Raw genomic sequence first — 25,095 nt, 5'->3', positions numbered from 1 at the left:
ACTTGACGGCACCTAACAACAACACTCCAATACCTTCTAGCTTCCAGGGTTGCTGGTGACAAGTCCAGTGCCAGATTCCAGATCTTTTTAGGTACTGTCTTTTTGTTTCACCTCTGGGAATGTATACCTAATGTTCTGAAATTTCAAATAATATGCCCTGAGGTGTGTTATTTTCACTCACCATGTTTGGAACTTGATGAGCCCTTTCTATCTGGCACTTGGGTCTTTCGGTTTTGGGAAATTTCTTCAAGTCTTAGAATTCTCTCTCCCTGGAATTTTTACTATTCTGATACTATACCTCCTGGACTAGTCCTCTAATCTTCTTTTTTTATTTTCCATTTCCTGTCCTTCGCTTTATTTGTAGGTGACTACCTCAACTTTTTCTTCTAATCCTTCTGCTATCATACTTTTAATGATTTTAATTTCAAGAGCTCATTTTTGTTTTCAAAAAAAAAAATTTTTAACAGAACTCCATCTTGTTTCAGGGATACAATATTTTCTTTTTGTCTCCAGTAGAACATTGATAGTGTTTTTGTCTTTAAACTTTTCCTTTACTCCACATAATCCCTTGTTTTTTCCCCAAGTTGCTTTTTTCTGTTTGTCAGCTTTGGACTCTTTTATAAGAATCTCTAGAGAGATATGAGAGAATTTTGCAACCTTACGAAAAAGCCACTATTAAAAAAGGGCAATTACAGAATAAGTTATTTGGAATCAAGAACGATTGTTGAACTGACTGAATTGATGATATGTAATATTAAGCAATTATTGTTAATTTCCTTTGGTGTGATAGTAGTATTGTGGTTAAGTTAAAAAAATACTTACTTTTTTGGAGATACATAATGAAGTAGTTATGAATGAAATTATATGATCTCTGATTTGCTTTAAAATAACCCAGTGAAGGTGGGGTGGGTAGATTAAATAAGGCTGGCTACATGCTGATAACTACTGAAAGATGAAACATGGGACTTCACTGAACTATTCTCTCTATTTGTGTACATGTTTAAAAATTTCTATAATAAAAAGAAAAAAAGTAACTGTTGAAGTAAAACACACACTAAAAGTACAAAACAAAACAAAAAACAGAACAGACATAGATGAATGAGGAAATACCACAGAAATTTTACAGACTCAAACAAGCACAGGTGAAAACATGGAATAAAATTTACAAATCAAGGAAAACAGAGGATTTGACCATGGTCTAGTACAAGTGCCATAAGGAAAAAACAGAAATAATGGAAGAAAAGAAATGATTACAGAAAAAAAAAATCCTTTGACAAAGAAGATATTTTTATAGCAAAATGGCCCACCTACACACAAGCATAAGAAATGGAAAATAAACCCAAATCTAGATGCATTCCAGTAAAACTTCAGAAATAAAAGATATACAGAAAATGTTAAATACTTTTATGGAGAAAAAGCTAGTATGCATAAAGGAATGAGAATCTCACTGATGTCAGATTTCTCATCAGCAGCCTTGGATGCTAAAAATGAACAGAGGAATGTTTTCAAAGGCCTGAGGAAAATGACTTTGGATATATAATCTCTACCCAGCCAAACTATCAAATGAGAAGAGAAAAAAAAGACACTTTGGTATGTAAAAAATATGAAAAGCAAGACAGAGAGTGAAAGAATGCTCATGCACGGGAGAGAGAAGACTAAGAACAACATGGTATACAAGAAATAGTTTGCTGTGAAGTAGGATCATGAAGAAATGAAGCTGACAGGAAATTAAAAGAGGATTCATTGTATTTGATGCTTTCAAGGTTTTATTCAGAGTGTGAAAAATTCAGCAATATAAAATTCGATATTCTACTATATTTATCAAATCACACTCTTATTTAGACATGAATAACATTTACATAACTAAGGTTTTTAGTTTTCAGAATCAATCCGTAAACAAAGCATAGAAGACGATGGAACACAATGTAAACATCACAAAACGACAAAACTCTACAATGTAGAAATATTAACTAGCCAAAATTGGGAGATGGAATGAGAAGAGACAAGAAAGCTAAACATGAGTTTTTCTTTTTTCCCTGTGATGAGCTAATAAAAACTGTCTTAATTTGTTAACAAAAATTCTTTCTTTGAATATATTATGTAAAGATAAAAGGACTAGAAAAACTAAAAGTAGTAACAAAAATTAAGCAGTAGAGAGGGGAAGCAAGTATTAGAAGGCATAATATTACTTATATTTCATACTGGGAAATTCATAATACAGTCCAGAGTTGATGAGTCAAGATAAAGACGGATAAGTGTGTCAACTATGATGGTAACCATCAGAAAAACTAAAAGGAAAGCATTGACAGTGATTATATCTAAGAAGTGTGATAAAGAGGTACATAGGGAAGACAGTCCTCATTTTATACCATTCTGTTCTTTTTGCATTTTTATAAACCACATACTGTATGATTTCTATAGTAAAAACAAGCTTAATTAACAATATAAATAAATAAATCTTCAGTGGAAATAGAGCAAATATGAGGCTTGTTGAATTCCCCGTACTTTTATACCAAAATTCTATAAATTCTGTTGCTCATTTTAATCTTAACTTCTCAAGAATCCTCAAAATAATTTTATGTAATTAACTATTACTCTCTAACAAGCAGTGGTGGCATTTACCTGGAAATATATATGCATTGTTCCCTTGACCTGGCATAAATACTTGCCCATCACTGAGTCTCACTGGCTCAAATGGACTGCCACTTGCAAACAGACACCTTCCCTGTTAATGAAATGAAATTATCTTAGTTGTGTTACTTTATGCGGACTAGAAAATTAAGGTGAATTCAGACAAAATTAAATCCTGTAGTAGGGCAGACCAATATATTACTTGGAAAAAAAAAAAAGTAAAGCATAATTTATTATATTAACAATCTTTTCATTAATACCCTTTCATCAGAGTAAGATTCGTTTTACACATAGTATATATTCAAATAAAGTTGAAAAACATCAATTAATAAACGTAAACAATCTTGACAATACTTCAATCGCCACTAAAAATTTTAAACTGTATATGGCCAATAAATACCATCAAAGATTGATGTAAACATCTGTGAATAAATGGGAAAACATCAAAAATTAAGCTGCTGTTTATTGTACCTCTGCTGTTTTTAGCTCCCTACCAGTTGCTTTACCATGTTAATTCAGTTAATTTAATCCGTATAAAAACCTTGAGAAGCTATCACCATCTCCAGTTCACTGATAAAAAGATGAGAAAACAAGTACGCTGCAGAAAAATCACACATCAAAAACTTTAGCAATTATACTAGAATCCAGATTTTTTTCATAATTTTAAGGCCCATGGTCTTTTTTTTTTTTTTATTGTGCTTTAAGTTTACAAATCAAGTCAGTCTCTCATACAAAAATTTATACACACCTTGCTATACGCTCCTAGTTACTCTCCCTCACTGAGACAGCACACTCCTTCCCTCGACACTCTATTTTTGTGTCCGTTCGGCCAGCTTCTGACCCCCTCTGCCCTCTCATCTCTCCTCCAGACAAGAGATGCCAACATAGTCTCATAGGTCTCCTTGATCCAAGAAGCTCATTCTTCACCAGTATCATTTTCTATCCCATAGCCCAGTCCAATCTCTGTCTGAAAAGTTGGCTTTGGGAATGGATCCTGTCTTGGGCTAACAGAAGGTCTGGGGACCATAACCTCTGGGGTCCTTCTAGTCTCAGACCATTAAGTCTGGTCTCTTCATGAGAATTTGGGGTCTGCATCCCACTGCTCTCCTGCTCCCTTAGGGGCTCTCCGTTGTACTCCCTGTCAGGGCAGTCACTGGTTGTAATCAGGTACCATCTAGCTCTTCTATCTCGGGCCGATGCAGTGTCTGGTTTATGTGGCCCTTTCTGTCTCTTGGGCTCATAATTACCTTGTGTCTTTGGTGTTCTCCATTCTCCTTTGCTCCAGGTGGGTTGAGACCCATTGACGCATCCTAGATGGCTGCTTGCTAGCGTTTAAGACTCCAGAAGCCACTCTCCAAAGTGGGATGCAGAATGTTTTCTTAATAGATTTTATTATGCCAGTTGACTTAGATGTACCCTGAAACCATGGTCCCCAAACCTCCACCCCTGCTACGCTGACCTTTGAAGCATTCAGTTTATTCAGGAAACTTGTTTTTAGGTTAGTCCAGTTGTGTTGACCTCGCTGTATTGTGTGTTATCCTTCCCTTCACTCAGAATAATTCCTATCCACTATCTGACCAATGAAAACCCCTCTCCCTCCCTCCCTTGCTCCCCCTCTCATAACCATCAAAGAATTTTTTTCTCTGTTTAAACTATTTCTCCAGTTATTATAATAGTGGTCTTATACAATATTTGTCCTTCTGCAACTGACTAATTTCACTCAGCATAATGCCTTCCAGATTCCTCCATGTTATGAAATGTTTCACGGATTCATCATTGTTCTTTATTGATGTGTAGTATTCCATTGTGTGAATATAACATTATTTACCCATTCATCTGTTGATGGGCACCTTGATTGCTTCCAACTTTTTGCTATTGTAAACAGCGCTGCAATGAACATGGGTGTGCATATATCTGTTCATGTAAAGGCTCTTAATTCTCTAGGATACATTTCAAGGAGTGGGACTGCTGGATCATATAGTAATTCTATTTCTAGTTTTTTAAGGAAGCAACAAATCAATTTCCAAAGTGCTTGTACCATTTGACATTCCCACCAGCCATGCGTTAAGTGTTCCAGTCTCTCTACAACCTCTCCAACATTTATTATTTTGTGTTTTTTGGATTAATGCCAGCCTTGTTGGAGTGAGATGGAATCTCATTGTAGTTTTGATTTGCATTTCTCTAATGGCTAATGATCGTGAGCATTTCTTTATGTATCTTTTAGCTACCTGAATATCTTCTTTAGTGAAGTGCCTGTTATATCCTTTGCCCATTTTTTAATTGAGTTATTTCTTATCTTATGGTTGAGTTTTTGCAGTATCATGTAGATTTTAGAGATCAGATGCTGATCAGAAATATCATAGCTAAAAACTTTTTCCCAGTCTGTAGGTAGCCTTTTTATTCTTTTGGTGAAGTCTTTGGATGTGCGTACGTGTTTGATTTTTCGGAGCTCCCAGTTATCTGGTTTCTCTTCTGCATTGTTAGTAATGTTTTGTATACTGTTTATGCCATGTATTAGGGCTCCTAGCATCCTTATTTTTTCTTCCATGATCTTTATCATTTTAGATTTTATATTTAGGTCTTTGATCCATTTTGAGTTAGTTTTTGTACACAGTGTGAGATATGGGTCTTGATTCATTTTTCTGCAGATGGATATCCAGTTATGCCAGCACCATTTGTTAAACAGACTATCTTTTCTCCATTTAACTGACCTGGGGCCTTTGTCAAATATCAGCTGCTCATATGTGGATGGATTTATGCCTGGATTCTCAATTCTGTTCCACTGGTCTATGTATCTGTTGTTGTACCAGTACCAGGCTGTTTTGACTACTGTGGCAGTGTAATAGGTTCTAAAACCAGATAGAGTGAGGCCTCCCACTTTGTTCTTCTTTTTTAGTAATGCCTTATTTATCCGGGGCCTCTTTCTCTTCCATATGAAGTTGGTGATTTTCTTATCCACCTCATTAAAAAATGTCATTGTATCTATATATCACTTTTGGTACAATGGACATTTTTATAATGTTAAGTCTTCCTATCCATGAGCAAGGTATGTTTTTCCACTTATGTAGATCTCTTTTGGTTTCTTCCAGTACTGTCATGTAGTTTTCTTTGTATAAGTCTTTTACATCTCTGGTAAGATTTATTCCTAAGTATTTTATTTTCTTGGGGGCTACTGTAAATGGTATTGATTTGGTGATCTCCTCTTCGACATTCTTTTTGTTGGTGTAGAGGAATCCAACTGATTTTTGTGTGTTTATCTTGTATCCCGATATTCTGCTGAACTCTTCTATTAATTCAGTAGTTTTCTTGAGGATTCTTTAGGGTTTTCTGTGTACAAGATCACGTCATCTGCAAATAGAGATAATTTTACTTCTTCCTTACCAATCCGGGTGCCCTTTATTTCTTTACCTAGCCTAGTTGCTCTGGCTCGGACATCCAGCACAATGTTGAGTAAGAGTGGTGATAAAGGGCATCCTTCTCTGGTTCCCGATCTTAAGGGCAATGCTTTCAGACTCTCTCCATTTAGGATGATGTTGGCTGTTGGCTTTGCCCTTTATTATGTTAAGGAATTTTCCTTCTATTCCTATTTTGCGGAGAGTTTTTATCATGAATGGCTGTTGAACTTTGTTAAATGCCTTTTCTGCATCAATTGATAAAATCATGTGGTTCTTGTCTTTTGTTTTATTTATATGATAGATTACATTGATTGTTTTTCTAATGTTGAACCATCCCTGCATACCTGGTATGCATACCATGGCTTTTTTTTGTTGGGAGTTTTTAAATTACCTTTTCAATCTCTTCTTTTTTTATGGGTCTATTTAGTTGTTCTACCTGTTTGTATTAGTTTAGGTAGGTAGTGTGTTTCTAGGAATTCATCCATTTCCACCAGGTTTTCAAATTTGTTAGAGCAGAATTTTTCGTGGTAATCTGATATGATTTAATTTCAGTTGGGTCTTATTCAGGTTATGTGCTTCCTATTTTTCTTTTGGCCAATGGTTTATCAATTTTGTTAATTTTTTCAAAGAGCCAGCTTTTGGTCTTGTTAACTCTTTCAATTGTTTTTCTGTTTTCTATTTCATTTAATTTTTATTCTTTGCTTTCTTCTGGTACCTAAGGGTTTCTTTTTTGCTCTCTATTTGTTCAAGTTGTAGGGATATTCTTTGATTTTGGCCCTTTCTTCTTTTTTGTACATGTGTGTTTATTGATATAAATTGACCTCTGAGCACTGCTTTTGCTGTGTCCCAAAGGTTCTGACAGGAAGTGTTTTCATTCTCATTGGATTCTCTGAATTTCTTTATTCCATCCTTAATGTCTTCTATAACCCAGTCTTTTTTCAGCAGGGTATTGTTCAGTTTCCAAGTGCTTGATTTCTTTTCCCTGCTTTTTCTGTTATTAATTTCCACTTTTATGGCCTTATGGTCAGAGAGGATGCTTTGTAATATTTCAATGTTTTGGATTCTGCTAAGGCTTGCTTTATGACCTAATATGTGGTCTATTCTAGAGAATGTTCCATGTGTAATAGAAAAGAAAGTATACTGGGTTGCTGTTGGGTGAAGTGTTCTGTGTATGTCTATGAGGTCAAGTTGGTTGATCGTGGCATTTAGATTTTCCGTGTCTTTATTGAGCTTCTTTCTGGATGTCTTGTCCTTCAACAAAAGTGGTATGTTGAAGTCTCCTACTATAATTGTGGAGCTGTCTATCTCACTTTTCAATGCTGTCAGTTTGTTTTATATATCTTGCAGCCCTGTCATTGGATGCATAAATATTTAATATGGTTATAGACTCCTGGTATCTTCTCCCTTTAATCATTATATAGTGTTCCTCCTTGTCCTTTGTGATAGATTTAACTTTAAAGTCTGTTTTGTCAGAAATTAATACTGCCACTCCTACTCTTTTTTTAATAATTTTTATTGTGCTTTAAGTGAAAGTTTACAAATCAAGTCAGTCTCTCACGTATAAACTTATACACACCTTACTCCATACTCCCATTTACTCTCCCCCTAATGAGTCAGCCTGCTCCCTCCTTCTAGTCTCTCCTTTTGTGACCGTTTTGCCCGTTTCTAACCCTCTCTACCCTCCCATCTCCCCTCCAGACAGGAGGTGCCAACACAGTCTCAAGTGTCCACCTGATACAAGTAGCTCACTCTTCATCAGCATCTCTCTCCAACCCATTGTCCAGTCCATTCCACGTCTGATGAGTTGTCTTCAGGAATGGTTCCTATCCTGGGCCAATAGAAGTTTTGGGGACCATGACCGCCGGGATTCTTCTAGTCTCAGTCAGACCATTAAGTCTGGTCTTTTTATGAGAATTTGGGGTCTGCATCCCACTGTTCTCCTGCTCCCTCAGGGGTTCTCTGTTATGCTTCCTGGCAGGGCAGTCATCGGTTTTGGTCGGGTACCACCTGGTTCTTCTGGTCTCAGGATGATATAAATCTCTAGTTCATGTGGCCCTTTCTGTCTCTTGGGCTCATAATTATCTTGTGACCTTGGTGTTCTTCATTCTCCTTTGATCCGGGTGGGTTGAGACCAGTTGATGCATCTTAGACGGCCGCTTGTTAGCATTTAAGACCCCAGACGCCACACTTCAAAGTGGGATGCAGAATGTTTTAATAGAATTTATTTTGCCAATTGACTTAGATGTTCCCTAAAGCCATAGTCCCCAAACCCCCGACCTTGCTCTGCTGACCTTCGAAGCATTCAGTTTATCCAGGAAACTTCTTTGCTTTTGGTCCAGTCCAGTTGTCCTGCTCTTTTTTGATGCTTATTTGCTGGATATATATTTTTTCCATCCTTTGAGTTTTAGTTTGTTTGTGTCTCTAAGTCTAAGATGTGTCTCTTGTTTTTTAATCCATTCTGCCACTCTCTGTCTCTTTATTGGTGCATTTAGTCTATTTACGCTCAGCGTAATTACAGATAGGTATGAGTTTAGTGGTGTCATTTTGATGTCTTTTTTTGTGTGTTGTTGACAGTTTCTTTTTCCCACTTAATTTTTTGTGCTGAGTAGTTCAGCTTTATATATTGTGTTTTCCTCTTACTCGTTGTTGTTGATTTTCTATCTGCTGAGTCTCATTTTTTTCTTGTATTTTATTTTGATGAGTAGGATAGTTAGTCTCCTTTGTGGTTACCTTAATATTTACCCCTATTTCTCTAAGTTTAAACCTAACCTTTATTTCTTTATATCGCCTTGTCTTCCTCTCCATATGAAAGATCTATAACTACATTTCTTAGTCCCTCTTTATTATTTAAATGTTGTCTTCTTTTACGTAATGACGTTGCTGTTTCCCTGTTTCAAGCATTTTTTTATCTTGATTTATTTTTGTGATTTCACTGTCTGGGGTGATCTCTGATTGCTCTGTCCAGTGTTCGAGTCTTGGGTTGATAATTGATATTGTTGATCTTCTAACCAAAGTACTCCCTCTAGTATTTCTTGTAGTTTTGCTTTGGTTTTTATGAATTCCCTAAAGTTCTGTTTATCTGAAAATGTCCTAATTTCACCTCCATATTTGAGAGAGTTTTGCTGGATATATGATTCTTGGCAGGCAATTTTTTTTTCCTTCAATGCTTTATATAAATCATCCCATTGCCTTCTTGCCTGCATGGTTTCTGCTGAGTAGTCCGAGCTTATTCTTCTTGACTCTCCTTTTCAGGTGACTTTTCATTTATTCCTAGCTGCTCTTAAAATTCTCTATCTTTGGTTTTGGCAAGTTTGATTATAATATGTCTTGGTGACTTTCTTTTAAAATCTACCTTACGTAGAGTTTGATGAGCATCTTGGACAGATATCTTCTTATCTTTCATGATATGAGAGAAGTTTTCTGCCAACGAAACTTTAATAATTCTCTCTGTATTTTCTGTTGTCCCTTCCTGTTCTGGTACTGCAATTGCTTGTAGGTTATTTCTCTTGATAGAGTCCCATATCACTCTTAAGTTTTCTTCATTTTTCTTAATTCTTTTATCTTATTTTTCCTCAGATATATTGGTGCCAAGTGCCTTGTCGAAGAAAATAAAGTCTCCAAATTGCTGTATCCATTGATTTCAGTACTGTGCTCTTTGGTGACATAGAATAAATGTTACTGTCTCATTCAGTATTTCTAAGAAAATTAGATTGCCTGTGCAATTGAAATGCACCTGAAAGTTAATTTATAAAACAAATTTTTTTGTATTATTTTTTTCCCACAAATGTCTCCCCCTAAAAAAAGACAAAGAGCAAGGAGATAATAGTGATAGATCACAAATAGAAAATTTATCTTAAAATACTCAATAATACACAGTGGCTGTAACAATGGGCTCAAGCATAACAATGATCATGAGGATGGTGCAGGACTGGGCAGTGTTTTGTTCTAGTGTACACAGGGTCACTGTGAGTCAGAACCAACTTGACAGGATCTAACAACAACATGTTTAAACAGCCTCTTGGATTGAGGTAAAAGGTGATTTATAGAATATGAATTATCTCCAGAGTAGGATGGACAAATTATCATGTTATTATTAAGTGTCTGGATACTGTGTTGTCTTCTTTTCTCCAGAGCTAAAAAGACATACTATCCCAAGAGTGATTATTTTTTCAAGTATAGTAGACCCGTGGCATTAGTGGATTTAACATTCAAGATTTTGACTCTTTGGGCAATCTGAAGGTCTACAATGCATAGTAATTACTTTTATAAGACATACCATCAAGTCAGTTCTGATTCATAGTGACCCTATTACAACAGAATGAAACACTGTCTGGTCCTGTGCCATCTTCACAATCAATACTATGTTTGAGCCCATTGCTGTAGCCACTGTGTCAATTCATCTTGTTGAGGGTCTTCTTCTTTTTCGGTGACCCACTAACTTTACCAAGCATGATGTCCTTCTCCAGAGACTGGTCCCTCTTGATAACATGTCCAAAGCATGTGAGACGAAGTCTCATCAGCCTCACTTCTAAGGAGCATTCTGGCGGTACTTCTTCCAAGACAGATTTGTTTGTTCTTCTGGCAGTCCACGGTATATTCAATATTCTTTGCCAGTATCATAATTCAAAGATATCATCTTTTTTAGTCTTCCTTATTCAGTGTCCAGCTTTTGCATGCATATGAGGCAACTGAAAATATGTCAGGCACACCTTAGTCCTCAAGGTGACATTTTTGCTTTTGAACCCTTTAAAGAGGTCTTTTGTAGCAGATCTGCCCAATGTGATGTGTCATTTGATTTCCTGACTGCTGCTTCCATAGGTGTTGATTGTGGATCCAAGCTGTTATGGGTTGAATTGCATCCCCCCAAAATGAGTGTCAACTTCGCTAGGCCATGATTCCCAGCTGTCCACCATTTTGTCATCTGATGTGATTTTCCTATATGTTGTAAATCCTACCTCTATAATGTTAAGGAGATAGGATTAGAGGTAGTTATGTTAATGAGGCAGGACTCAATCTACAAGATTAGGTTGTGTCTTGAGTCAATCTCTTTTTGAGATATAAAAGAGAGAAGCGAGCAGAGAGACAGGCGGACCTCATGCCACCAAGAACGCATCCTTTGGACCCAGGGTTCCTGCACTAAGAATCTCCTAGATCAGGGGAAGATTGATGACAAGGACTTTCCCCTAGAGCTGACACAGAGAGAGACAGAGAGAGAGCCTATCCCGGGAGCTGGCACCCTGAATACAGACTTCTAGCCTCCTAGACTGTGACAGAGTAAATTTCTTTTTGTTAAACATATCAACTTGTGTATTTCTGTTATAGCAGCACTAGATAACTAAGACACAAGTAAAATGAAATCCCTGAAAACTTCAATATTTTCTCCATTTATCATGATGTTGCTTATGGGTCCAGTTGAGTAGAATTTTGTTTTCTTTATGTTAAGGTGTAATCCACACTGAAGGGTGTAGTCTACATATACCTATATCATTCCCTACTTGTGATGAAAATTTTGTTTCTTTGCAGATTAAAGTTAGTTCATGGTTAATGTTATACATGTTACCACATAATGATGTAAGAGAATAAGGGAGAGATTATTTTTGTGACATGATTAATTTTAACAGCTTTATAAATTAGACTATATAACATGGCACTTTAGAGGAGTAATGTTATATTCTCACGATAGCACTAAAATTGAAGATTTATAAAGATCTTGGGAATGTCCTCTAGAACGGCAAGATTCCTCAGCAGTTCACCTTCTCTGGGCCATCCCTTTCCTCCCCATAATCAACTCATAGCTTAAACATGGCCAAACCTTAATGATACCAGCACTCTGATTTTGAAGTCCAAGCTAGCCTATTTGTTCTATAAGCAACTGACCATTAAAATGGGGACGTCAAAATTTTTTTTTTACCGAGCAGCAGAGGGTGCTAGAGTAACACCAAGATATCTCTGTACTGAAAACTAGAGACAAACGTTTAAGAGGTGACTGCAAGTACACAAAAATTTTTGCTATTATTTTTAAGAAGGAAGGCTGTTGTAAATTAAACTATGACAATGTTTAATTATTACTTTTTGAAAGAGACAGCACAATTTTAAAGTTACAAAAAATATAAAAAATCTGCATCTTAAAATTGATACAATACACTATATATCAAAACAGTCTCCTCGGGGAGTTTCTATTCATTCCAATGGTGTGCATTTATTATAACAACACTGATTCTAAAAATTAAATTCTTAAATACTCGAACAGTCTTCTAGTGATATGTACTCTTCAAAAGATTTAAAATTTTTATATTTTAGAAGTATTGAGTATACTGATCAATAATCATTGCGTAAGATTAAGGTTTCTTGGCGCAATAACCATTAGTTTTAAGTAGTAAAGACTGGTGAGTAGGGTGAGCAATCAGGCTAAAAACAAGTAATATGATAGTTTGGTAAACCAGTTAAGACAGAAAACTATAGAGACTGATTTTTTGGTTTGTTTTTTTATATCTATATGCTGACTTTGTAGATGACTTTAAAAGATTTCAATTATTACTACAGGTGTCATAATTATAATTATTAAGTAAAAGCAGCATAGTTGGAAATCACAAGTAAAAAATATTTTGACTATCAGAGAGTGACATAGAAACAACAGGAATTTTGAAGAAATACATGTATCAGCATAAAATTTTTAACAATGAGAAAAAAATGCTAACTGTATCAAGAGCATGAATATTACGTTCAGAAAGTTCTGGGAGCTCTGTGTTGGCAATGGTCTCCTGGGTTGTTTTATTACCAGTTCTCCCTCTGGTAACAAAAAGGAACACTGGACAAAATGTACTTTAAAAAATTTTTTTTGAAGGAAGCCAATCACTACCAAGATAATGAGAGCTTAGGGGTGGGAGATACCCAAAATCCAAAAGAAGAAGAAGGTAAGATAGGGGCCCAGCATTTGAAGCTTTCCCCCTCAAGGTGATTTCTGATTTCAAAAGCAAAAGTGTGGCTGAGAGCCTGATATGCAAAGCTATCAGGAGTCTCATGATGCTGGAAAGAAAAATTAAGCTCAGGGTCCACGAAGAATGAGGAGTGCTAGTAAACACCCCAGGGCTTCTGAATGGCACCCAAAGGAGTTCACGTCAAAAGAGAAAAGGTGACCTGATTAGGGTGATCTGCCCCAGCCTACTAGCCTCCAGAAGAAAAGGTACAGCTCCTGTAGAGGAAAATAACTTTATCTAGAGCCTCGAATTATCAGTACAATTATTATCCACACTATCCAGCATTCAATAAAAAACAACCAGGCTTACAAAAAGGCAAGAACTGATGACCAAGAGGAAAAAAACAAAAACAAAACAACAAAAAAAACCCCACCAAAAAATAGATAACAGAAACAGACTCACTGAGAGTTGAGATATTAAGAACTACTGAACATTAATTTTAAAATAATCATTCATTTATTCAAGAAATTAAACGATAAGGTAAAAATTTCAGCAGAAATGGCAAGCTGTACAAAAGGATCAAATAAGTGTTTAAGATTATTGTTAAAATTGTAAGGTGTAACAGTACTGTGATAATATTTTTAAAAGAATCCTTAACTTTTAGAGATATATACCATAATAATTATAAGGAAATGATATGATGATATGATCTGCTTCAAAATAATCCCGGGGGAGGGTGGGAGTAGGTGAAACAAGACTGGCGATGAGCTAACTGTGTTTGACTGGTACATGGGTGTTGAATATACTATTCTACTTTTGTATATGTTTGAAATTTTCCATTAAAAATTTTTTAAAAGAGGAGAGATGAAAACATTTGTCACAAATTTATTTATCATCCTCAAGGTCTTAACAGTTATAACTGCCAGATATCACTGTAAATAAGTCTGCAAATATCACTTCCTAGAAACAGTTAAAGATCACTTACAAGAACAATACGGAAAGTGACTGCATTATGAAGATTACAAACATATGTCTACAGAATGGTAGGAAAAAACAACTGTCCTAAGGGCATACAAACAGGTACTTGTAATTGGGATAAACCTTCCTTCCAGTAGGGGCATCAATGGATTCAAAAGAACTGATCTCAAACAACCTGGATAGAAGCAAAGATTTGTTCCAGACAACTGTCAGATGACTCAAAAAAAAAAAAAAAAAAGCCCTAATGAAGACAAACACTGATAAAGACGCATTTAAAGAGGGTAAAAAGAACTGTTTCCCAAAACATGAGGGCAAGAAGGCCGTATGTAAAAACGATTACTTCTCTAATACATGATTTAAGTCTGTGTCACTGAATTAAGAAATTATTATAAGAAGAAAATAGAAATTCTAAAAATGAAGAATACAACAATAGAAATTAAGAACCTAACAATAGATTAGTGCAGCTGAAAAAAGATATCTGTGAGCTGGAAGATAAGCCCAATAGGTCCAAAGAAAATCACCAGACTAAAGTACAGGGAGTTAAAAAAAAAAAAAAATAGAATAGAATATATAGGAAATAGTTGAAGAGATGTATGGCGGATGGTGGAAAAGTCTTACATTCCTGCAGCTGGAGTCCCAGAGGAGCAAAGAGAAAATGTGGCCAAAGCAGAGATACTGGCTGAAATTCTTCCAGGACAGATAAAAAAGACATCAAGTCACCGATTCAGGAGCATTATAATCCCCAGGTGGAATAAAGACAAAGAAAACTGGGCCTATCATACATAGGGAAACTGCTCAAACCTAAAACAACGATGCCAAATGATTTATCAGACGGAAAATACAAGTCAGAAAGCAACAAGGTATCTTCAAGGTGCTGAAATAACTACCAGCCTTTAAGTCTATGCACTGTAAAAATGTCCTTTAAGATGAAAGCAAAATAAAGAAATCTGCAGACACAGAAAGAACTAAGAGAATTCACCAGACCCACAGGTAAGGACATGTTAAAAGGAGTTCTTCAGGTAGAAGGAAAATAATCCTAGATAGAAGCACAGACACACAGGTATGAAGAGCAAGAGAAAAAATGTAGTAAATCTAAATAATTTTGAATAGAACAACAATAATGTCTTTTGCGGTTTAAAATACAAGCAGAATTAAAATTCACAACAATGGCCCAAAAGGTGCAATAAGGTTAAAATGGAGTTAAAGGTAATTACTTTACAGAAGTGGTACAAACTAAAAACCAAATCCGTTGCGGTCGAGTCAGTTCTGACTCTTTGCTGACCCATGGATGCACACTGTAATCTCTAGGGTAACCACTAGAATTATGCAAGAATGTGTAACTAACAAGCTACAATGGAAAATACAGAAAACTAATCCACTCATGTGATTATATGGATTAATACCTCTGTAAGTGTATATGCTTCCTCAGCCGTGCATTCAGCCTTTGCTGTAGGATTGCTTAAGGCAAATATGACCGGTCTTTCATTGATAGAGGCCATGGCTTTGATTACATTAGGAGTAAAAAGTCGGCCAGCACCTGCAACTCCTGTAATAAATAACGAGGAAAAGAACAGCTTCATTACTGGTATTAGAAAGCAATTCTTATTAACAGCATTTCTACGGTCAGTTTACCATAGCAAAGTCACAGATAAATGCCCATTACAAAGAAAGATTTCACATTGCTAAGATGCTGCTATGGGAACACAATTTCAAATCTGAAAGAAAAAACAGCGCAATACTTTATTTAAATATTTACTGTCTGCCACACATATATACTAAGTCATGGAAAATTAGAAAAAAATGTGTAGGACCATCTCCGCCACTCTAAGACAAATCTCGTGTCTCAACTGTTAAACTCCGTGGTACTCATTACAGCATAATAGGAATTCAGAAGGGATCACAGGTTATTTTGACTACAGCAATCCATTTTCTTGATACAGTTCAGTTTAACAACCTTTTATTATGCCCCCACAATGTCTCAGGTACTGTATTATACCATTAGGATATAAAACAAGTATAATGCAGGCAGCTTAGAGCTGAGGAAAAAAAACAGCAACAAAAAAATCAGAAAGCCTGTAATAGGCGTTGGCCTAGAACTCCAGAATAACCCAGATAATGAGTTATGGAAGCACAACAGGAAGGAAGAATACCTTGCCCTGGGTGGGAATTTGGGGATAAGTACTCATACATTTCATCCAGTAAGAATACTAATATTAAATACAGTGAAAATAATTTTTAATTCAATTTTTATAAACTCTGTTATATGACAGAGAAAACTGATCTGGAGACCTGGGTTTTAGTACTCGCTCCATCCCTACTGGCTATATGAAATATTGTCAGAATTGGGGCAAGTTGCTTAGCATCTCTGGACTTGTTTTCCTATGTAAAACACCAGTGTTTCTCTATGTGAAGGTATGTGAACAAATTCTTACAGATCCATCACCACTGGAACTCTGTGGTTGTGATTTTGTTTTACTGTCTGACATTCAATAGGGATAATATTCAAGGAGCCCTGATGGTATAGCAGTTAAGTACTTGTCTGCTAACCAAAAGGTTGATGATTTGAACCCACCAGCCGCTCCGTGTGAGAAAGATGTGGCAGTCTGCTTCCATAAAGATTACTGCCTTGGAACCCTATGGGGCAGTTCTACTTTGTCCTATAGAGCCTGAATCGATTCAGTAGTAATGGGTTTGGTTTTGGGTTTTAGGGATATACTCATCTAGGTATCTTTCATGAAATTGATAAAATTACAAGAAATATTGTAGATTAAAATCCTATAGCCATACTGAAAATTAAATAGCTCCTCTTTTAAAAGACTTTTACTTTATTTGCTGAGAACTTCATGCCCTGTTGGCACCATCTAATAACAGTCTATGTACGCAACACCTGACTCTCAAAACGCACCAAAAGTTTTCAGCTTTGTCGTCAATGAAAAATTTTGCCTCCACGTAGGACCTGCCTTACAGTCTGTCAAATCACCCTGCTCTTTTCCAGGTTTTGGGTCCAACAGTCACACCAACCCTAAAAGCAAAGCATGATGAACTGCATAGTTTCTAGGACTTGAAAGTGTAAGACACATCCCTTAACTGAACTTTCATGCAGTGTAACCAAAAAGCTATCAGAGAAAAGCTAACGTATATGCTGAAAGCTAGAGAAAAACCTGTCAGTTCATTTTTAGTAATTTACATGGTAGTTATGATAGGCAACATACATTTAAATAAATTATTTACCAACAACTTTACTCACCAATTATAGCTGAAGGCTTAAGTACATTTACTGCATCTTCAAAAGTATTAGGTATGCTCTCTGGGGCTAGGTGAGCAAATGGTTCCTGATGAGTATCTATTTTAGATTTCCGTCCCTGAATTTTTAGATAAAATACAGTATTTTTCACTGGATGCATACTTAGAATTAACTGAAGAGAAATCATTATGAGTCAGATATTATTTCTATAATAGAAATGTCTTTTCATTTTCATCTACTGTTCTCTTCAACCCACATCTTCCAATGCTACCTTCACAGTGTAAACTCAAATATAAAATATAAATCAAATCCCATAAATACCTAGAAACTTTCTAGTCTCTCTCAAAAACTCATCTACGCTGTGAATTTCTCCTAAATCCAATATGGCACAAAGGTCTACAATGCCTTTTCCGGGCTACATGTGTTTTGGAATTCAAAATTTTTCATATTTTAGAAATGTAATATAGTAATAAATCAAGCATTACAAACCCCACCAATTACATAGCACCCCACAGTTGTACACAACTTATGAAGAGTCACACCAAGTATGAGAGGTTAAGACTACAAATTAGCCTCACAGTAGTTCAGGTCAAGTTTACTACCAGATAAGTCAGGTCAGTCAGATTTGTTACCAAATGAATTTCAGGAAAAAAAAAAAAATTGAATTTCAGAGTTTTTAGGATCTTAGAATTGCAGCTAGAGATTGAGGACTGGTAGTACCAAGAATTCAGAAACAAGGGGAATAGGGAATTCTGGTTCAAGATGGCTACATGAAGATATATGCTACACTTCCCCTACAAATCCCTGGTCAAAACCTGTAAGAATGAAGTTCTTATTAGTGCTACAAATCCAGGAGAGGTACCACTAACAGACTAGGATAATGAAGGCTTTCTCAAAGATTTAAATCAGGCAAAAACATACTGAATGCAAAACCCAACTAGGCTGAGAAACCCATATGCTCCTATCAGCAAAAGAGAAGACCTCCCCTGAAAAGAGAATTTTTCCATCGGAACTCCAGAATAACCCAGATAAGAACCAGCAGGGGCTGGGAAAAGAAGTATGGCATCATCAGTTGGCTGGGAAGTTAAAGGACTGAAATAAAGCCTCAACAGATACATGTTCTCAGAACGGTGGCTTCTTGTGCTCGTCCTGACCAGGACTAAGGCTCTCCAATACGGGAGTTTGTCATGAATTGAACTGTGTCCCCCCAAAAATATGTGTCAACTTGGTTAGGCCACGACTCCCAGTATTGTGTGGTTGTTCTCCATTTTATGATTGTAATTGTATGTTAAAAGGATTAGGGTGGGATTGTAATACCACCCTTACCCAAGTCAGATCCATTAGCCAATGTAAAGGGATTTTCCCTGGGGTGGGGCCTGAACCACCTTTTATCTCTAAAGAGATAAAAGGGAAGCAAAGCAAGCAGAGAGCTGGGGACCTCATACCACCAAGAAAGCAGCACCAGGGGCAGAGCGCGTCCTTTGGACATGGAGTCACTGTGCCTGAGAAGCTCCTCAACCAGGGAAGATTGAGGACAAGGACCCTCCTCCAGAGCTGACAGACCTGAATTTGGACTTGTAACCTACTAGTAGAGACTGTGAGAAAATAAATTTCGCTTTGTTAAAGCCATCCACCTGTGGTATTTCTGTTATAGCTGCACTAGATAACTAAGACAGGATTCAACTGGAAACTTTCAAAGTCTCAAAAAGGAGGGCAGTGTTTAGGGCCTGTAGGACTAAAGTCCATAGGTCAAGCTACCTGACACGCTCAAAGAAATATATCCTCAGATGAATAGGGATTCTCATGTGGGCTAAAGAAATATACTGCAGCTACCAATACCATTTCATTCTAGACATGGCCTGCAAACATTATAAAGAATCACAAAACATTTGATGAAAACCAATGTCACAAAAAAGAAGTGCCAAATTAATTGTGTACCAGTAAAAATGCATATCCCTCCAATATCCTTGTACTGGTATGATGTCTTATGATCCTTGAGTCCTATATGCTAATAAATACAGTAGTTAGAGCCCACTTGGGAGGCAGTGCAGTTCAATGGTTAAGTGCACAGGCTTCACAGTTAGGTTACTTGGTTATGAATCCAATCCCCATCATTTACAAGGTGATGGGGCCTGTTTCCTCATCTTTAAAACATTACAGGTTCTTGAGAGGATAAATGAGACAACACATGTAAAGCCTTATCCTAATAAGACTAGTACATTTCAAACTACTATTATTTGAAGTTATGTATAATTTAAGCACTCAAGATTTTTCACTCACATATTTTTTATTTTATTCTTTGTACTAACAGAATATTGGTACTAATTAAGAAGAAAAAATTTCAGGACTGAAGCAAAATGCACTGAAATAGCTTGCTTTATGGATGTAAATGACAAATAGCTGTATAGCATTAGATTATAGGAAAAATATAAGAGCACTGTGTACTGGATAGGTTCAACTATAAAGCGGTTTACCTATATTTCAATGTATTACAAAATGTAAGACATATATTTGTTAAGCTAATAAAAACAGCAATCAATGCTAAGAAAGGCAGGCTCAAAGGGTACTAGTTAATCTAGGAGAAGAGCTCTTTATCTTTTATCCATGACTTGGTTTTAGTAGTATGTACCTCCTCTGGAAAAGGATTCACAGATTTTATTAGAATGCTAGAGAGGATTATGGCCTCCAAAGGGTCAAAGAATTCCTGCACAAATATCAGATGTACTGCTGGCAATTTAACTTAATTAGTTCCCATTAGAAATCTAGTTTTAGAAAGGTCAAATACAACCTTATTTGTACAATAGCTCTTTGACTTTTTAAGAGTCAGAGAACAAAGAAAGAATGAGTAAGTCTGGTGCCAACACAGAGATTATGATTTGAATATGAAGCAAGAGTCTTTTTAAAAGACAGAAGTTTGAGACTGGAGGATTTTGTTAAGAATACACAGGAATGTCCCAATCAGTACAATCTGGATAGTCCAGTGAGACGTAAGATTTTAAGGAATAATAATATTTTAAAAATTCAACTTAAAATATTATAGCAACAACATTCTTTTGCTTCTCCAAGTTTTAAATACCTTACCTTAACTAATAAGCCAAACTTGTCGAACATCCAGATTTTCTTTTGTGCCTCTTCTTCTGAAAGGCCATTTTCCACCATAGACATAATTATAAGGTTTGCGATTCCAAGAGCAGCCTGTCCAACAAAACATAAATTAAAAAAATAAAGACTACAGTATGCTGCAATGCTTTAGTTACTTTATACAGTAAGATCACATACTATGAGGAATATTTGAGGAATACTCGTTCCTTACAAATCACACAAAAGTTGATTCGTTGTGATATTCTCTCTAAACTTATTTTAAATCACCTAATTTACAAAGAGGTCTTCAATTCATATCCTCCATCTCAACAAAATTATAAGCTTGGTCATAATGATCTTTTATGTAATGTCAACATTCTGTCTCTCCTTCCAGTTCTAAAAGAGGGTGTTGTTTTAAATTTTAGAAGCTTAACAAAACTTACCTCTCCTGCTCCAAGAAATAAGATTTTGTGTTCTGAGATCGGTTTATCAATAACTTTTTGTACTGCAAGAAGACCCGCGAGAGCTACTGCAGCAGTCCCTAAAAACAAAAAACAAATATTTTTTAAAATAACAAATGAACACATTAAAAACGGTTTTAAAGTAGGAATCAAAGCCTTCAAGTTTTCTTTTTGCTTTACCTTGAATATCATCATTGAAGGTACAGTATTTTTCTCGATATTTTCTCAAGAACCTGAATGCGTTATGATTTCCAAAGTCTTCAAACTGAATAAGCGTGTTCCGGCCATATCTAAAAACAGCAAGCCCCATAATAACTGAAAATACTACTATTAAACAGCTTTTCTGTCTAACATTCTTTATGACAGCATTTTACAATAATGTATTACATGTTAGCTCAATTAAGGGCATCTGGCACTTTTCAGATCCTATGAGACTAGGCCCAAAATATAGAAATTTATTACTCATTCAAAAAATATTCATGGGGTGCTTAAAACGAACGTAGCACACTGTGACGGGGCCTTATGCGATAACAATCTATATAAACTCTTTCCAGGTGCCTACGACGGTATCCAGTACATATGAACACTAGCTATATATATATATTTTTTATATATTTCAGGCTCAGATTACAGTATAAGGGATAAGACAGTTAAGGTAGGTTGGGGTCAGACAAGGGAAAATCTTGAATGCCAAATTAAGGAATGGGGACTCCACCCTTCAGCCTGTGTAGAATCTCCGATGGCTTCAGAGAAGGAATGAATTCATGTTCAAATCCCTTTGGGAAGGATGAACCTGTCAGTGATGCATAGCATACATTCGTGTGGGAACACGAGAAAGGAGAAGAAGCTAGGAAGCTACTGTGATATGAGAACAAGAAGATCTGAAGCAGAAGCCGTAGAAAGTAAAAGGGACAACTATGAGACATTAAAATGAACCAACAGAACTTGATGTTAAGGACCAACTGGGAAGTGAGGGAGAAGCTGTTAAAATGCCAAGGCAACATGGATGACTAAGAAGGTTTTATTTAGTTGTCCAAGGTAGGGAAATGAGGGGGAGAAAAGAGGGATGGCAATTTCTGGGGAGAAGAAAAGTTCAGTTTAAGATATGCCAACTCTGACTGTGAAAAAGAGTAAATTTTTAAATATCTTCCATGTGCCAGTAATTTGAAAGGCTGGCCAGGGCCAGATCATAAACATAAGGACTTTAAACTTTATCTTATGGAAGTAGAAAATCACTAAGAGACTTCAAGCAAAAGAATGGCCTAATGAAGTACACGTTTTAAAAATATTAATCTGATGGTAAGGTGGAGATGAACTGAGGAGGACAGAAATCATAAGAAACTTTTAGAAGAATCCAGAAGAGACAAAAGGCTCTGCAGTAAGGCTGTGGCAATGGAAAAAAGAAGATATATTTCTGAGGCACTTGAGTGGCAGTACCACCTGCATGGGTGGCTGATGGAGAAAGAGGGAGAGTCAAAGATGACATTAAGATCAAATGCTTAGCAACAGGGTGAATGTTCCTGCCATTAATAGAGGCTGGGAGTATACACATCCAATCAGGAATGCTAAAAATCAAAGTTAAGCTCCTGCTGCCTATCTTTACAAGGGATAAAGGAAAACAAGACAAAATTGTGGTCCTTTAAAAAAAAAAACTAAAGATGCTTTTACATACTCAAGTATTTTTTTAATACCTGTCAGTAATGGCTTTCATAAACTCATCAATCAGATCATCATAACGTTGTGAGCGATCTCTTTTCTGATACAAGCCCAAGTAAAATGGATCTTTTAAGAGTGCCTAGAAAGTAAATCAAATGTAAAAATAATACCACTTTTTATTATATTACCAGTTTAAACATGTTATATAAGAAAAATTCCAAAATTAAAAACAATTATTAATATCATTTTTAACCTTAATATCCTTCTTCAAGAAAATTTTCAAAAAATACTTAATTTTTTTGTTTTAGGTTTCAAAAAAATTGTAGAGAGTAGACAGTTGCTATATGCCCCTCTTCCCCCGCACACTCTCCTAATATTAACGTCTTGTATTCATGTGGTACATTGGTTACAATTGACAAACTAATATTGATGCATTATTACTAACTACAATCCACAGTTAACATTAGGGTTCACTCTTTGTGCTGCATAGTTCTATGGGTAATGCATAATGTCATATGTCCGCTATCACAGTATCATGCAGAATAGTTTCATTGCCTAAAAATGTTCTATGCTCCACCTATTCATGCCTTCCCCTTCCTCTGGCAACCACTGATCTTTTCACTTTCTCTACAGTTTTGCCTTTTGCAGGATGTCATATAGCTGGAATCATACAGTATGTAGCTTTTTCAACTTGGTTGCTTTCATTTAGTAGTATGTATTTAAAATTCATCCGTATCTTTTTACAGCTTGTAGCTCATTTCATTTTATTGCTGAGTAATATTCCATTATACGGATACACCACAGTTTATCTATTTACCTACTGAGGGACATCTTGTTTGCTTCCAGTTTTTGGCAATTATGAATAAAGTGGCTATAAACATTCATGTGTGGACATAAATTTTCAAATCAGTTGGGTAAATACCTAAGAGTGCAACTGTTTGATCAGATAGTAAGATTATATTTAGTTTTGTAAAAAACACTGCTTAATTGCCTTCTGAAGTAGCTATGTGCCATTTTTCATATGATGAACAGAAGGTCCTGTTGCTCCACACCCTCACCGGCATTTGGTGGTGTCAGCATTTTGGATTTTAGCCATTCTAATAGGCATGTAGCGGTATCTCATTGTTTTCATTAGTAATTCCCTAATGACATAAAAGTCATGTCAACTGACTCAACGGCAACTAACAACAATGACATAAGATGTTGCGCATCTTTTCATATGCTTACTTGCCGGCTATATAATATCTTCTTTGGTGAGGTGTCTGTTCATACCTTTTGCTCATTTTGTAATTGTGTTGTTTTCTTATTGCTGAATTTTAGGAGTTCTTTCTATATTTTGGATACAAGTTCTTTATCGGATATGTGTTTTACAAATATTTTCTCCCAGTCTGTGGCTTGTCTTTTCATTTTCTTAACAGGAGAAGTTTTTAGTTTTAATAAAATCTAACATCAATTTTTTCTTTATGGGTCATGCTTTTGGTGTTGTATCTAAAAAGTCATTGCCAAACCCAAGGTCACCTAGAGTTTTTCCTAGGTTATTTTCTAGAAGTGATATAGTTTTGTCTTACATTTAGGTCTGTGATCCATTTTGAGTTAGTTTTTGTGAATGATGAAAGCTCTATCTAGATTTATACGCTTAACTTACTATTATTTGTATAAAATTAAAAAAGTGGAGTTTAAGGAAAAGACTAACATCTAATCACAAAATTTTCTTCTTACATTATTATAATCCAAAAAGGAATATAATAAAATTTTTTAAGTACAGAAGGAGGGTCAAAAGGGGACAATAATGTTACTTACTGGATTATCAGTTCCCACGTCAATACACACAGGCAGGCATTTATCAGGCCGTATTCCTGCACAAGCTGTATACAAACAAAGTTTTCCTACTGGAATTCCCATTCCATAGACACCCAGATCTCCAAGACCCAGAATTCTCTCTCCATCAGTCACCACAACGGCCTTAATAACAAAAAAATACCAATTAAAAGGTGCCAAAAATGGGACGCCAGGGAAAAGCATTTTCAAAAAGGCTGCTTTTCTTCATATGCTTTCTCTCTCATTTTTAAAAATAAAATTGTTTCTTGACTAACTTCCAAAGTAAACCAACCAGTCATACTTAAAATTCTAGAATTTCTATTAAGAGATGTTTAAAAAAAAAAGAAAAAAAAAAACTAGTTTTGAATTCCCTTTGGCTTTGGTTTAGGAGTAGAATACTTCTGACTGGAGGACCAACATAAATACTGTCAGAAAAACTAAATATGGGAGAGATAAACAAATTTTTGGTAAAGAGATTCCAACACACTATTCCAACAAACATAAGCTATGTCAAACAAACAAAAAATCTTTAGTATAACACTGAAAGAGAAAAAGGTCTAGAATAAAAAAATATACCTACCTACAGGATTTTAAGATGACATCGTGAGTTTCAATCAACTGACCAAATATTTTTCTATATTATTAAACTAATGATTATTCACCAATGTTATATTTTGGTAAGGAAACCATAAAATAAAGGCATGTAAGATTACTGCCTGTAATAAACACAAAAGCCTACCAAAAGACCTTAAAAATAAAAGTTACTTAGTCTTATTTATGAAAGTCAGCCAGACTAAGGTTCATGTCTGCCAAATTCAAAACTCCACAAGTTTTATATTTGCTAAGAATCTAAATCTGCCTTAGATTTAGAAGAAAACGAGCAAAACCAATCCTCTCCAGCACCCGCCAGAGTA

The 25,095-nt window shown here is 35.8% G+C and overlaps 1 protein-coding gene across 1 annotated transcript in view; it reads right to left on the bottom strand.

The window, feature by feature from the left end:
- Positions 1-25,095, bottom strand: part of ME2 (malic enzyme 2) — a 74,093-nt gene that overhangs the window by 10,094 nt on the left and 38,904 nt on the right. Inside the window, exons 6-13 of the mRNA XM_049900473.1 lie at positions 24,164-24,325; positions 22,399-22,502; positions 20,888-20,997; positions 20,690-20,787; positions 20,247-20,360; positions 17,169-17,283; positions 15,325-15,467; positions 2,623-2,725 (exon numbers count right to left, since the gene is read on the bottom strand). Of these exons, the coding sequence (XP_049756430.1) occupies positions 2,623-2,725; positions 15,325-15,467; positions 17,169-17,283; positions 20,247-20,360; positions 20,690-20,787; positions 20,888-20,997; positions 22,399-22,502; positions 24,164-24,325 (949 nt within the window). The remainder of the gene's footprint in view (positions 1-2,622; positions 2,726-15,324; positions 15,468-17,168; positions 17,284-20,246; positions 20,361-20,689; positions 20,788-20,887; positions 20,998-22,398; positions 22,503-24,163; positions 24,326-25,095) is intronic.

The sequence above is a fragment of the Elephas maximus genome, chromosome 11 (genome assembly GCF_024166365.1).
Source record: "Elephas maximus indicus isolate mEleMax1 chromosome 11, mEleMax1 primary haplotype, whole genome shotgun sequence".
Lineage (NCBI taxonomy): Eukaryota > Metazoa > Chordata > Mammalia > Proboscidea > Elephantidae > Elephas > Elephas maximus.
The sequence above is the reverse complement of the archived record's forward strand: the minus strand, read 5'-3'. Positions and strand labels throughout refer to the sequence as shown.